Here is a 14,422-nt window from a genome sequence, read left to right on the forward strand (position 1 = left end):
ACTGAAGGAACCGTACAAATAGGTTTGGGAAAAACAACTTTCATGACGTACCCTTCTCCCAGTATGTGTTAGCTGTTTTCTGATGCTTTTTGCCCTGTATGGATACCAGCATGGGGCAGTTTGACAGCTAGGGATACATTTGTGGAAGGGTGTGGGGACAGATACCTTTCTGTATTGTAGGAAGCTACTGTGCAATATCTGTGTCCTATTCAAAGATACGATCTTTTTTGGTTGGGAGTATTCCTTTTGGGTGAAGTTTATCCTTAGTTTGGTTAGGGTGCTGCTCCTCAGAGTAAAGTGCTGCTCCTCAGAGTAGAAGTGATTGAGTTGCTGGTTTGATGTGGGTGAGTGTGTTGACCTGTGAGTTCTTTGCTTGTGCAGGCAAGGAGTGTTCATCTGGCATGTCCATTGTGGTGGCTCAGAAGTTGGTGTTAGTGCAGGACTACTTCAGAGGGTGATTTGGTGAAGGAAGGAGGTTGATGTCTTCGCAGTGAGGAAGTGAGGAAGCCTGTGCTTCTGATCCAGATGATCCAGATGATGAAGTCATTTGTGTGTTCTGGTTATAGTGTAACTTTGCTGGTGCCATTACCGAGAAAGTCGTTCTTGAGGTGATCCGTTAAGAAATGGTATGTTGCAAGTCTATTGTGGGGTCTGTGGTATGAAGAAAAAGATAGTTGTTCATCTTTGATTAGACTAGTGATTTCTATGTCTTAGGGTGTGTGAAAAACATCTTCTGAAGGTGTGAAAATAGAGGAAGACTTGGCAGTAAGTTTTGGATGTTGAGAAGGTGGATCCTGTCCATGAATGGCACTCATGCACTAATGCAATGGAAGCCATAAAAATAATTCTGATTTTCTAAGCCTTGCTGGAGATAAACTATGTAGTGATTTGTTATGTTAGAATCTGAAATTAGAAAGAAAAATTGTTAATAAGCTACAATTTATTTCCAGTCAGTTGCATGTTCTGTTCTTGTTTGAAATACCTTTAGCATGATTGCTTTCTTACTCTACCCTGAGAGCTACTTTTGTTTCCTGTCTCTTCAGAGAAGATTGCATAAGTTGCTTCTCTTTGATTTTTTAGCATTACTTTTCAAGGAATCACTACTGAACAAAATTAGCAACATTGATTCTGCTATTGCATTCAGTTTTAAGCATGAAGTAACCTGAAATAAGGATTTGAATACGGATGGCTATGGAACTTAAAACAGGTGAATATTATTAACTGATATTTTACATTTTTCAGCTCTCGAAATGGATTCATGCTTATGGCTTTAGATCAAGTACTGAAAGATTTTTTTTAATTACTTTGTAAATAGCTGTTAGAGTCAGGCTTTTATGAAGCCATTTGTGGGTAGCTACAGATTAATAATTGCCRAAATTTTTAAAATAGCTAGCTGGCTTATTTCTAGCATGCTTTCTTTTGCAGATGGCTTTTGAAAGCATGCTGTGTTTAAAAATCTAGCATGGATTTAGAATGGCTTTGAAATAGTTTTCAAGGTGGCAGAATAGAAAGAGTGTGACATGACTACTTAATCTCTAGCTGGGGCCAAGGGTTCTTTTTACATAATCCCATCATTCTTACAATATGTTAATGCAGTGTATGTAGTAACTGGCCAACAGTTGTAAGAAAATACAATAAACTAATCGCCCGTAAGAAGGACTGTAGTATTCAGTAAGTTGTTTTTGAGGAGGACAGTCTGTTATTGGTGAGTTTAAATGCACTCTTCTTTTTTCTTTTTTTTTTTTATTATAGATGACAATTAGACTAACAATGTCTTACATGTGAAATATATATATAGCATTCATGTTCCTTCCACTGATCTTTGCCAGCTGGTAGCGTAAACTGAATCATCAAAGGGCAGTAAAATTAGAATATGTACAAAATACTTTATTTTACAAATTTGTACATTGGCATTCCCTTTAGTTGTGTTTAATAAGTATTTGTTTTGGTACAAAAGTGTACATTGCAGCTTTCACGCTACTTCAGTCTTGACTAACTTTATTAAAAGTTTGTTTTTCCAGATCATTTTTGTAATTCACAACTGAAGTGAGAGGAAAATTGTCTAAGGAAAAGAAATCCATCCTAACCTTAAAAATCAATTCTACAAAGGTGATTGAGTTTGTGCTTTTCTTTTAAAGATCAAACTTCCTGTAGTAATTCCCATATAATCCCTGTGCAGTTAAATAGCACAGTAGCCATAACATGCTTGAAATGTATGCAAAGCATCAGCCCAAAAGTTTAAGTCTTAATAACTGCAGGTTCAAAGGACTTCACTGACATGATTTTATTTTTTTTAATAAAACATGATACAGACATAAATGTTAGTCTGAGTAAAAGGCTTTTATAGCATGCATTTTGGATATTTTATATTGTAGATTAAAACCAGTTCTCCTTGTCTCAGCCAGAGAAAAAAATCTCACACACCTTCATCATTCTAAAACAAATGTTGTCATCTCAGTTTGTTCACCAATTTATAGGTCTGTGCTGCAGAATGATGGTTCTGAGAAAAGGAGACAATCTGCAACATGCTGTTTGTTTTCCTGTGTGCAAAAGCAAAATGTATATGTCTGAAAAGCTGCTTTGATGTCTTTAAAAAAAAAAAAATGCTAATGGGGGGGATATTGTGTGTTTTTAACTTGCCATGTAACTCAGAACAATTAAGTAAACTTCCTTTGAAAGTAGCTATGTTGCTGTAGGGTACTGAAAATAATGAAAGCTGCAATATCCCATTAGTAATTTGAGTGAATTATAAAGACAGCTCAATGGCTTTTTTTCTGTACTGAAATTTGTCTTTTTAGAGCCAGTTGTGTGGGCTTACATAGTTCGCTTCTGTTCTTCAAATGACTCTCACTAAGATGGACTAAATCACAAAACTGCTTAAAGAGGCTGACTTTAACCAGTGTCCTCTTAGGTTAATTTTAAGACTAAAATGCTATGTTTATACGAAGTTTACATCCATTTTTCATAAAAAAAATTTCTGAAATGTCATGTTATAAAGTGAAGTGTATTTTGGCCCGATTCTTAGAGATTTTAAATTTCTAGATGAGTTTCGAGTCGTTAATGTTCTTTCTTTTTCAGGCTAATACAGGATCACGTTTATACTTTAATATTTTAAATTAAATAATTACTATCAATCATTCAGAAAGCCATTTTCAATATAGAAGATAGAAACTGATTAGTAAAAAATTAACTTAACTGTTGATGATAGTCATAATTTTTTTTCCTGTTTTACCAAAAAATACATTACACCTGCAATGGGATTAATTGAACTATTCTTATAAATAGTAGTATTATGTGAAAAGGGTCATAACAATTCCCAGGTGCAGAAGTATTTGCAAGGAGGGGAGGAGAGGATATGAATTGTTTAGAGTTCTTTATTTGAAACAATAATGGTCTGTCAGGTACAGAGCCCTTTTAGGGGCGGGGGGGGGTGAGGACTTTATCTGACTTTCAGTTTTTCCCTTCATAACGTGTTTGAAAAATAACCATTATATTTCATTCTTATATTCTTTCATTCTTGTGTATTCTTCAAAGGCAGTCCATCCAAACTAAATTTTTAATGATCTTTTTCCAGTTGCAGAAGATTCAAAATATGTCAAGCTCATTTGTTAACCTGCATGACTGTGCCAGGGAGGCCTTCTGCCCAAGAGGTGTGTGGACTCCGTGGTTTTTCTTCGGATAACCTTTTTACATTGCAAAATCCTTCATGCACCCCTCCAGTGTTTGCCTAGCGAAAGCAGTCAGCATTGTGCTTTTGCCTGCTCCTTATTCACATAGTTCGTGTTTAGCTATGATGCAGGATATGGAAAGCCTTAAGATAAGTATGCGAGAGAAGGAACCCTTTTTGTTTTTACAGTATCTCTTATTAACTGGATTAAGGCTTGGTTCAGTCCCAGGAGTCCCTTGGTTCAGACCCCAGGAGTTTTTTCCCACACACACACCCCAAKTTTTTTAAGCAAAACTTTCTCAGTTGGGATGTTCTAAGAATAACTTTTCATATCCCTGTTCACAAATTCAAGAGAAACTGCAAATGCCAGCAGACCCCTGGTTATAGATAAAAAAAGCTCATTGTGCTTGGGAGGAATGGAATTAATAAAACAGGAAAAAATACATTACAATGTTTTTCTGATGGGCAGTATTTGCCTGCATCTTCTGTGCGCAGCTGGTAGCGCATTCTGACTGATTTCAGCTTCCTTTCACAGGACAGTAGGCTGATCAAAGCAGTGCCTGCAGTGCTTGTAAAATATGCTAGCCTGCAACAACTGAAACCACTAGCAGGCRAATGTTTTGGCTAGGTTTCACTCATCAGGTTCAAGCAGTTTTTCACATTTTCTTCATACAGTAGTTGTAGAGAATGAGTTCCTGAAACACAGAACTCATGAAGGTGCATTAGTCAAACAGAAACTCTTTTTTTGCCTGGAATATATACTTTATTGTATCATTATATGTGAAATCAAGTCTTATTTGAATTGAAAAAAATGGTTCTTTCAAACAGTATATTTCACTAGTTTGAAATGCTTTTTAAATGATTCAAATTTTATGTAGTTGAATTATTATGCACAGTTATTTGGAGAGTAATTCACAGTTGGTTACTAGGCCCTTAGAAGCTGCTAAAACATTCTGTTTGTTCGTTTGCTTGTTTTTTACAATGTAATTGTTAGTAATGGAAGCTAAATTAATCCAGAAAAATGACATTTTCACTTTATATATCTCTGTAGGTGTGTGTGTATATCTATATAAATATATAAAAGAGAGATGGTGTTTTTATTCTAACAGGTAAATATATATTACCTTCTTCCTCTGTAGTAAAGAGGAGTCTGTTTATCCTGTGTATCCTGACACAGTACATTCCAATTTTTGTTTGTAGGACAAAAAAGATGTGACAACTTTTCCATAGTTACCAGCAATTACAACCTAGTTAGAATTACATGAAATTTCAACTCATACAGGTTAAGTGACAGTGAACCAACAGCAGCTGCATTCAACTTTAACTTCCTAATGAAGAGAAAGGAATGATGCTTCACACTAAAGTCACAGAAACTTGAAATATTTCAGGATCAGCAACATTTCCATATCCAAGAAAGATTTCCCCAAATAATTTTGTGATAAATACAAGATAAGTGAATTGCAGTATCAAATTTTATTTCAATCTGATACCATATTATCAGTCCATCCAGCTATATTTGATATATCCAAATAATATACCCATCTAGTGCTGATTAAGCTATGCTGTTATTTATCATATGCTTATTTATTCTCCCACACTACTTTTTCAGGGTTTTTTTCCCCCCAAATTTTCTTCACACTCCAGCTACTTTTCTACCAATAAATTAAATAACAGTTTCAAATTGGATGTAGTGGGTACCTTTCAATAATACTACCATGTTGCAATTGGATATATTCTTGCTCTCCTGTTTAAAAAAAAAAAATCCTTCAAGTAGTAACCTGAGATGAAATTCTGTGCACTTTAGCCGGTGTACTTTGCCAATACAGGAAGGTCAAGCAAAGAACTGTTAATTTTTTTTTCCGTTTTTTTTGTGTTAGTTTGAATGTCTAGAACTGAAAGGGGAAATCGAGGCATTTCAACTATATGTGCTTTTTTAAAAAAAACAGTAACTCATGTTGAATTCTGACATTCAAAAATATTATACAGATAATGTGTTCTGTAACAGTAAAGTTGAGATAAAACTTTGGAAAATGCTGCAGGATAGGTCAGTTGACTTTCTAAGCAGGAAGATGGGTAGGGTGAAAGAAATCAGTGTAGCTCAGGATCTGGGCATTTTAAAGGGTTGTGCAGATAATGTGTAATTTGAAACCGTTTCACTTGTATTCTCAGAGAAATTCAGATGTAATCAAAACTGCTAAAATGAAGAGTTCTGCTAAATTTATTAGAAAAAGAGTAAGAACCCTTAAGGCTGCTTTGAAGTTTTGCTTGCACAAAGTAGCATCATGATAGCCATCAGGTATAATTGGAACAAAAGGGACTTTGATCTTGTCTATCCAGAGTGGACCACCTTTTGAGGCAGCATCTCTTCCAGCTAACAGATGCTCAGAGAAAAGATTAGCTTCAACTATGTTTCCAGTTTGTGTTTTTCTTATTTCAGTCTTTGTACATTGTAAGTGCATTGCCAGTTTTGTAATCAAGGACTTAACTCTTTGCTTCGGTAAAATAAAACTTCTGTTTTTTTCCTTCTAAGTTGGCACAATAATTTAATAAAGAAATTGTACGTATAGAAACATAATATATGACTGATGATGTAGCTGAATCTTTTCAGTATAGAAAAGCTGAAATATCTTCCTGATCAATTGTATGTCCACTCACAAAGTATTGTATTCAAAACTCAGTGAGATTGATTTTCACATTCTCAACGCTCGTGGCCATATCTAGCACAAGCTGTCTCTTCTTACCTCACCTATCGAAGAGTGGGATTTCCTCAGTTGCAATGTAGGGGCAACCTTTACTTTCCTTTTTGCTGCATTAAAATACTTAAGTAATGACCTGCCAGCTGCCGTACATATATACTCTCCTACAGGAAGGATTCCCAAAATTCCTACTGGTGAAAACTCAGATACCAGTGGTTTTAGCAGGAGCTTCTGGCTTTGTGCTGGTCTGTGGGCATGTGCAAGAGGGACTGGTCACTCCGTCCCATCAGCTTCCTACCTTCCAAATTTAGGACTACAAGCTCATGCCCCTGTACTTACCTAATTTGTTGATGGGTGGTAACTGCCAGTGTGGGGAAAAAAGCCTAAGCGTATGCATGTCAAATGGTCCAGGTACCACTTCATACATATGTCAGGTTGGGCCCTACTGTATTATATTGATTAATTCAGCATTTAGAGATTCTACCCCAATGCCAACAAATTTCATACACTTAGCTCACCGTTTTCTGTTACAGATCTCACTGTCTATCGCCAGTAGAAGTTTTATGTGGATGCAGATAGAAAAGCTTATCTCAGAACCTCTCTTTCTGAAATTCTCTCTGGATGCAGCTTTTGGTAGCTGATCTCTTTTCTCAGACTCTACCCTTGTAGCTTCTTGCATCTCAAGTTGTGAGCTACTGTACTGATACTGTTCAAGATGTGTGAAGTTTGTAAGGTATTGTTTACTCCTCCAGATAAGGATCTTGGAAATTAAATTATAAAGCTCTATTGTTGTAGCTTGTAAATGTGTTAAAATAATGAAATGTTTATTATGTTTTAAATGGCAATTTGTTGCAAAAGATGTGGCATTACAGGATCTTTAACTTTTTTGCTCAAGAGTTGAAGCGCTTTTTCTATATAGCGTACAGAAACTGTAGAACATTAAATTATACCTCTTAAGACTATGAAGAAAGACTCCAAGATATAAAGATAAGCAATGTACTGCTTATCTTTAATTTTTCTAGACTTTCTGAAACCATAAATCTGCAGGAATGGTTGTTCTCTTTTAGTCATTTAAATGAAGTGCTAAATGCTGAAAATATAAGTGTAAGTGATAACTATGTGGTTGCTGATCAAAGCAACTAAAGAGAGTGCAAGTCCTGTAATGACTTAGGTGATTTTTATTATAAAGTTCCCAGGAGCCTAAGGCTTAATCAGACAAGATAATTGTGCTTTGAATGCGTGTAAGCTCACCCTGTGTTGTCCATTTTGACTTCTAGATGCACCTAGTAGTTTATGAAAAAGATAAGCAAAGGACTACGCTTGATGATCTAGGAGGTCCTTTCCAGTCCTATACATTCCTGTTTTTTCTATTTCTCCTCAGTGTTAAATTTTTCTCATCTTTCTCCTTTTGCTAGAAATGCTTCAGAATATATAGTGGATATTTTTTTCCCCTGTTATCTTATGTAACTGTGCTCCTTCGGTTCTATGTTGTTTTTTTGTTTCTTAAAGCTGGGATGTAGTATTCATTATCCTAAACAAAGGAGGAGTTTCTCTCCAGTTTTTCCCCTTATAAAACTGTAATTGGCTATAGAAAAGAAGTTAAACACATCAAGCATATCAGTCTTAGTTTTGTCCCTTGGGACCTCAAAGGAAAGTATGTTTTTTAGCATTATGTACAGTCTGTCAGGTTTTAAAAATTGAAAATGGATTGTCGTCATCAAAGATGAGTTTAAAAGGAAACAAAAAACGCTATTCATGTTAATCATTACAGTGCATCCAAATATGAATCTTCCAATGAGAAAACACTTATGTACTAAATATGCTTCAGAGAAATCAAATATACTTTCAGAGGATTGTTGGAGATCGATGTCTTGTTAAGTGAGGTGTTTCAAGCCAGTTCTTTGGTTTAAGCAGCAGATAAATTTTAATTTGCTCTATAACATTCAGAATATTGCTCTACAGTGAGAATTGCACATAAAATGGAAATCCTAATATTCATTACTTGTTAAAATAGAGTGCAGTTAGAATAAATACCTTGTTTTTAAAGTATTTGTTTTGGGTATATTAATAAATCACTTTAGAAACAAATAGGTGGGTTACATTATATCATATTAAAATAGAGTTTCTTACGGAAACAAAAGTGTGTGCAGGCTATTTACTGCAGTCTCTACCTAATGTCGAGATGCCTGAGACACTGGATATATTCTTTGCTTAGTATGTGCTTCTTCCCTGGCTGATTTCCACAGGCAGGGAATAATCTACCAGCTTACCACTTCACTTATCACCCACCAAAAACAGAAAGACAGAAAAATTGGGTTAACAGTGAGGGAAAATTTTAGGGGAATAGGATGGAATTGGAATGTACAGTATATAGCAGCTTCCATGATAGGATGGAAAGGAGATTTCCTTTCCTTCAGTTAGGATGGCAACGCAAGGCCTGAAAGCAGAGTAACTGCCTACGGAGCTATCAACAAGAATATTACAGGTAGGAAGATCTGTTGAGGGAAGGAGAGCATATGGTAGGAGAGACTCTTTGAGAATCCTGTTTTTCATATTTCTTTAGATCCATATTTTTTCTCATAAATCTTTCTAAAATTCACCAAAATCATCAAAAGATTATCAGCAAAATGAAGGCTTAGTGGACCTAAATTTAGCTTAAGAACATTTGTTCATGGTAAGTTTCCCATGTTTGATGATTCCAAAAATGCTATCTGCAAAATTTTTAGTCATCCCATCTGTTAGATTACAGGTGGTAAGAAAACATCTATCTCCACCACGTATAGGCTCATTTTCTGAAGAGTCAATTAGTTGTTGCACAATTACTTATTTCTGTGAGGAAGGCTAACTGTAGATATATTTAAATTTTTTACAAAATATTTTGAAAGGAAATACTCATTTCTTCCCTTTTTTGAACATTTGCATATCTGGCAATTTTAATCTGTGTATTCCTTTTGTAATGACTCCTTTTTAGTGAAGACACGTTATAAATTCATAATCAGCTGAAGCTCAATTCAATAAAAATAAACAGTAATATTAAAATAGACTTTTCGTTTGTTTCATCAATCTGCTTCCATTTCCATTGTTATTTATTCATCTTCAGCTTTATACAAGCTTTATCATAATTTGAAGTTATTCTAACTCTAAATTTAGCCTGGTCCATTTTCTGACAAGCTCCTAACATAGGTCCCAGTCTGCAAAGACTTGAGGTGATGTGTGATTAATTTTAATTACTGTGAGTAGATTTACGGCTCGACTGAGAGTCTGGCTTAGTTTTAGATTATTTTATTTGAATGTATTGTCATCTCATAAATAAGAATTATTGCAGAATGTGACTACCAAAGCTGAAAGTATGATGAAAGTAAGTATTTGAATATGAAATTAAAATGTAGTAAAGTTCAAATAGCATTAGAAGTCTTTTCTGTGTTTGAAATACAGAGGCAATGAAAAGAATAGTTTTTGCATTAATGTATTACTTCAACGAACAGTTTATTATAACTCTATGCATGAGATAGTCTCACATGTGATTTAAACTAATGAAGATTTTACTTGCATGAAATTTTACTCTACCAAAGCTACTTGAGATCTGTTACAGGCTAGTATGTGCGTGCTTGTTCTATGCTAGTTTCTTTCAGTTAATTTGGCACCTCATTTGTTGACAGATGATTTTATTGAAACATTAATCTCATTTTTAACTAATTGCATTATTTTGAGAACTTTTATCTAAATTTTTGTTATCTAAATTTTGTTTTTCCTTCAGTACTGAGAAAGATGGAGTTTTGTCTTTTTTGTCCATGACAACTTGTAGCCATAATTTCTGAAGTATTGTTTCAAATAACTCTGCTGAACAAAGATTCACTGTTAATGTTGCATATTGTTGTTATGACCTATTTATTTGTGATCTTGGAATAGCCCATAATTTGCTTCTGGTTAAGCCATAGAATTTATTCATTCATTCATAAAGCACCCTTTGAAATGTACTTTATGGGTAAACAAATTCTTTTTTTCTATTCATAAATATTGCACAAAGCTATAACTGTTTTTTATTTTTGGTCCCTAACCTGAATGTTGTTGTGAGTATTCCAAAAGAATCTATTTGTTTATTATACTCAGTAGTATGCGGTGGTTATATATATCTCTTTTTATAGGGCATCTTTGAGACCATCTCTTAAAACATTTAATTGTATATTTTGTCAGGCTGTCTATCAACAAAGACAAATAGAAGGCATTAAATACCAAAATATATTTAGCTAAATGGATTGGTATGCATATATGTTTCCTATACCTTGGGGGTTTCTGGGKTTTTTTTTGTTTTTTCTGTTTTTCATTTTTTAAACCTCAGGACAGGCATTTCAGAAAAGTCAGTCTCAACACTCTGTTGAGAGAGCTCCCTGGCAAACACAGATAATTTTGAACCAATTAACAGTAGCTGCATCTTATTTAAAGCAGTTTATTCCTTACCAAGGAAGATATAAGTACATCTATTTTGCTGGCAACATAGGTGGAAGAGCGGATTGTTGCCATTGTGTTTACAAATACCATTGGAGCACTCTCACTAAATAAATGAGCTGGAGATGAAAAAACAATTAAGAATTAAATCAACCTGTGAAACTTGAACTCTATAAAGCTACTTCATTCATACTTACAAAATCAGAGTGTGAAGCAGCTGGTAGAATATAGTTTCTGTGTTTTCCATGGTTTCTACTACAGCTAAGAGAAGGGAAAGTCCTGTTGTAGAGTCAGCAGTGGTACCACATGTCTGTCACTGGTTCTCTTTTCCTTTATTTTCCATTGCCTAAATTCATGGGGTGGTAGTACTTAGCAGTGTCCAATGATTTTTTTTTTTTCTGTGCAATAACAGGCCATAACTGTGTCATTTCTGTGACAATTTCAAGTTTAGGACAGCAATCATCTTCTGCATATTCTGTTGAGATGTGTTTTTACAGTGGTGTAGTGGGTTGTGTTTGCATTTCCTGCTCTCTAGTCAAAAATGAAACATCTGATCATCTAGCACAGTCAGTTGCTGTTGATGGCCATGGTAAAACAAAAAAAAAAAATTATACTTACTCTGAGTTCCAATCAAATTGGGTATATTGATGAAAATTGAGACGTGTTAGTCATAGACATAGGGAATATTCAGGATCAAGGATTTGAGGTAAAAGAATTACCAAAGAGTGAGTGATTTACTGTTACATTTTAAGCAAAATAATCATCTAGTAGTTTACATCTTTAAACTAAGTGTATGACAAATCTTTTAGAAAAGACAGCATGCATGTGACATTAAAACACACAAAAAAACCTTGAAAAAATCAAAACTGTTTTTGTCTCTGGATAATGAATTAGGAGTTAATGCAGGTGTTTTTTGATAATCCTGGGATTGTAGAAGTAGGGGGCAAAATTCATTCCTGGTATAATTTCCTTGTTTTTGATCAAATTTCTCCATATTTGAGAAGTGCTTGCTTCTAGGAATTGAACTTAGATGCATCTCCAATTTATGTTTCCTTAAACAAAAGCAAAACTAGTTTTTAAGGTGGGGACAGATTGGAATAGGCATGCCCAGGAAAAGTTTTATCTTCTCACTTTCTTCACTGTCTACAGAAGCCATAACTGCTATGATTGCTGTGATCTGGGGATCAGCTGTTGTCTTGTCTTTTTCCTGAATTCTTGCAAGAAAGTGGTAGTTGCTTGTGATTTTTATTTTCCTCAGAAAAGTTTTCATGCCTTTCTCAGGCAGTTGGAGTCATTCATGTGAGCTGTAGACTACATATGCAAATTATTGCAGTAATCTGTGGGCTGTCCCATTTTTTACTATACCTGGTTAGCAAGGGGTTAAGCCATACATAGACTTACATCCTCCAACCCTTATCACTTTTGTGACCAGGCCATGCAGCTGCTAGGAAGAGATGGGATCTACCTTAAAAGGTGGGGCAAAAGCATCTTTTCCAACAGGCTGGCCAACTTGGTGAGGAGAGCTTTAAACTATGAAGGATGGGAGAGAGAGAGATGACAACCATCAATCAAGCGAGGAAGTGGTGAACTGGGATGGCAAGCAGTAGGTGCTGGGTGATGTGGACAGGAGGGAACTGTTGATCAACCAAACAGGGCTGAATGGGGACCACCTCAAGCATATGCACATAAATAAGGGAGTGCCTACAGGACAGCATCAGGGGGAAAGCACTCATCCCTTTTCTGGGAAATCGGCATGACTGCATGCCTCTCTGAAGTGCCTATACACCAGTGCATGCAGCACAGGGAACAAACAGGAGGAATTAGAGGTCTGCATGCAGTTGCAAGGCTATAATGTACTTAGGATAACAGTGACATAGTGGGATAGCTCATGACTGGAGTGCTGTGACAGATGGATACAGGCTCTTTAGGAAGGACAGGCCAGGARGATAAGGAGCGCAAGTCGCCTTTTATGTGAGAGAGCAGCAAGAGAGCGCGGCCAGCTGAGAGCTTGTGGGTCAGGATTCAGAGGCAGATGAAAGTAGGCAACATTGTGGTGGGTGTCTGCTACAGGCTGCCTGATCAGGAAAAAGAAGTAGATAAAGCCTTCTTCAGACAGCTGTAAGAAGTTTCACATACACAGGCCCTGGTCTCATTGGGAACCTTAATAACCGCCCTGACATCTGCCCTCAGCAGTCATTTTATTTCAGTTTACTTAAGCTTACGCAGAAGCTGCTATTTCAAAGTTCTGTAAATAAAAAGCAGAGAACATTTAATTTGGAAATTGAATTTTGCATTTCTGAAATTTGCATATCTGTAGTGTAGTAAAAGTAGCCTGTTGGCAAATGTAAATGCTCCACTGCACACTGTCTTAAAAGATACTTAAGACCCCACACCATTTTTGTCAGCAAATCAGTACAAGATAATATCAGTCTTTAGAGTTAACTTGTATTTGTTCTTTAAAAAGCATTTTCTTGAAATGCTACAGAAAAGACATTGCAGACATATCATTTATGGTCCTTTAAAACATGTCTCTGATAGTTTCTGGTGTTAAACTGCAATGACAAAGGTATTTGTTGGAAGAAGAATTAATAGCAGTGAATGGGGACTGGATAAAAGAAATCTCTGAAAGTAAGTTCTGTTAAAGCATTCCCCGAGTTGATAGCACAGAGAGAAACAGGTGCCGTTACACTCTTAAAACGTTTCCTGAGTTGATAGCCTGAAGAGGAGCAGGTGCTTCAACTTTGTTCTTTCACCCTTAAAGTAAAGGGTGATTATATAGTGAAGCTGGAGGCTCTAAGCTACTAGGTGATTTTGGAAAACTTGCCCTTGAATTAGAAGTTGGTAGAGCAGTGTTTAAGCTATTCATTTTAACTCTGCAAACTTTGAAATGGAAATACTGGTAATGCTTTGGACTAATGGAATGTAAAGTTTTCCTGAAGTTTCCGGAGCTTAGAAGTTCGTGAGGAAGTGGCAATTTATATTTCAGTCTATGATTGGGGGGGGGGGGGCAAGGGCCTTTGGGGAGGGTCTGTAAGCAAAATGTGAATGTTTGTGTGGATGAAAATGAGTATCTAAGACACTTATGAAAAAAAGCTAGCATCCTCTTTGGTCCCTGCAAAATTATGTTTTCCCCCCTCTTTCTCCTGGGTTTATGGCTGGATGTAACTTTACCTATAGGGCTCTCCTTAGGGGAAGAGTGAAGGTACTGCAAGATCAGGCTCTGCAATACAGAGTGCTAGCGGTTTATCTAGCATGCGCACAGGCACACATGTTGAGATGGTTATTGTCCTGAGTTGCTCTTGGTGTGGGATGGGCAGACTCCTTTAACATACACTAGTAGTATAATTAGGAAGGAAAATTAAAATCTTTTAAACATTTCTAAAAATTGCCTTACAACACACAGTGTTGTTACTTTAAATTCTGATTGTTTCCAAATTCTAGGTACAAGAAAACAAATGCTATGTATATCATAAAAAGGTAGAGTTTGTGGATGTCTGATGAACCTAGTTCCCCCTTCCATCCTTAATGGTTTACAAGAACAAGCCATGAATATGTTACAAATCCAAGACTGAATATTGCTGACTCTTCAAGACTGAATATTGAACTTTAGGTA

The 14,422-nt window shown here is 35.9% G+C and overlaps 1 protein-coding gene across 4 annotated transcripts in view; it reads left to right on the top strand.

Moving 5' to 3' along the window:
* Positions 1-14,422, top strand: part of MICU2 (mitochondrial calcium uptake 2) — a 163,196-nt gene that overhangs the window by 57,772 nt on the left and 91,002 nt on the right. For 2 of the 4 annotated variants that reach the window (XM_026073728.1, XM_026073730.1), the window contains exon 1: positions 3,603-3,650. The exons of the other annotated variants lie outside the window; for them this stretch is intronic. In XM_026073728.1, coding sequence (XP_025929513.1) covers positions 3,618-3,650 — 33 coding nt within the window. In that variant the 5' untranslated portion in view covers positions 3,603-3,617. Of the gene's footprint in view, positions 1-3,602; positions 3,651-14,422 lie in introns of those variants that run through there. 4 annotated transcript variants of the gene reach the window in all.

Source organism: Apteryx rowi, unplaced genomic scaffold (genome assembly GCF_003343035.1).
Source record: "Apteryx rowi isolate R43461 unplaced genomic scaffold, aptRow1 scaffold_376, whole genome shotgun sequence".
Taxonomy (NCBI): domain Eukaryota; kingdom Metazoa; phylum Chordata; class Aves; order Apterygiformes; family Apterygidae; genus Apteryx; species Apteryx rowi.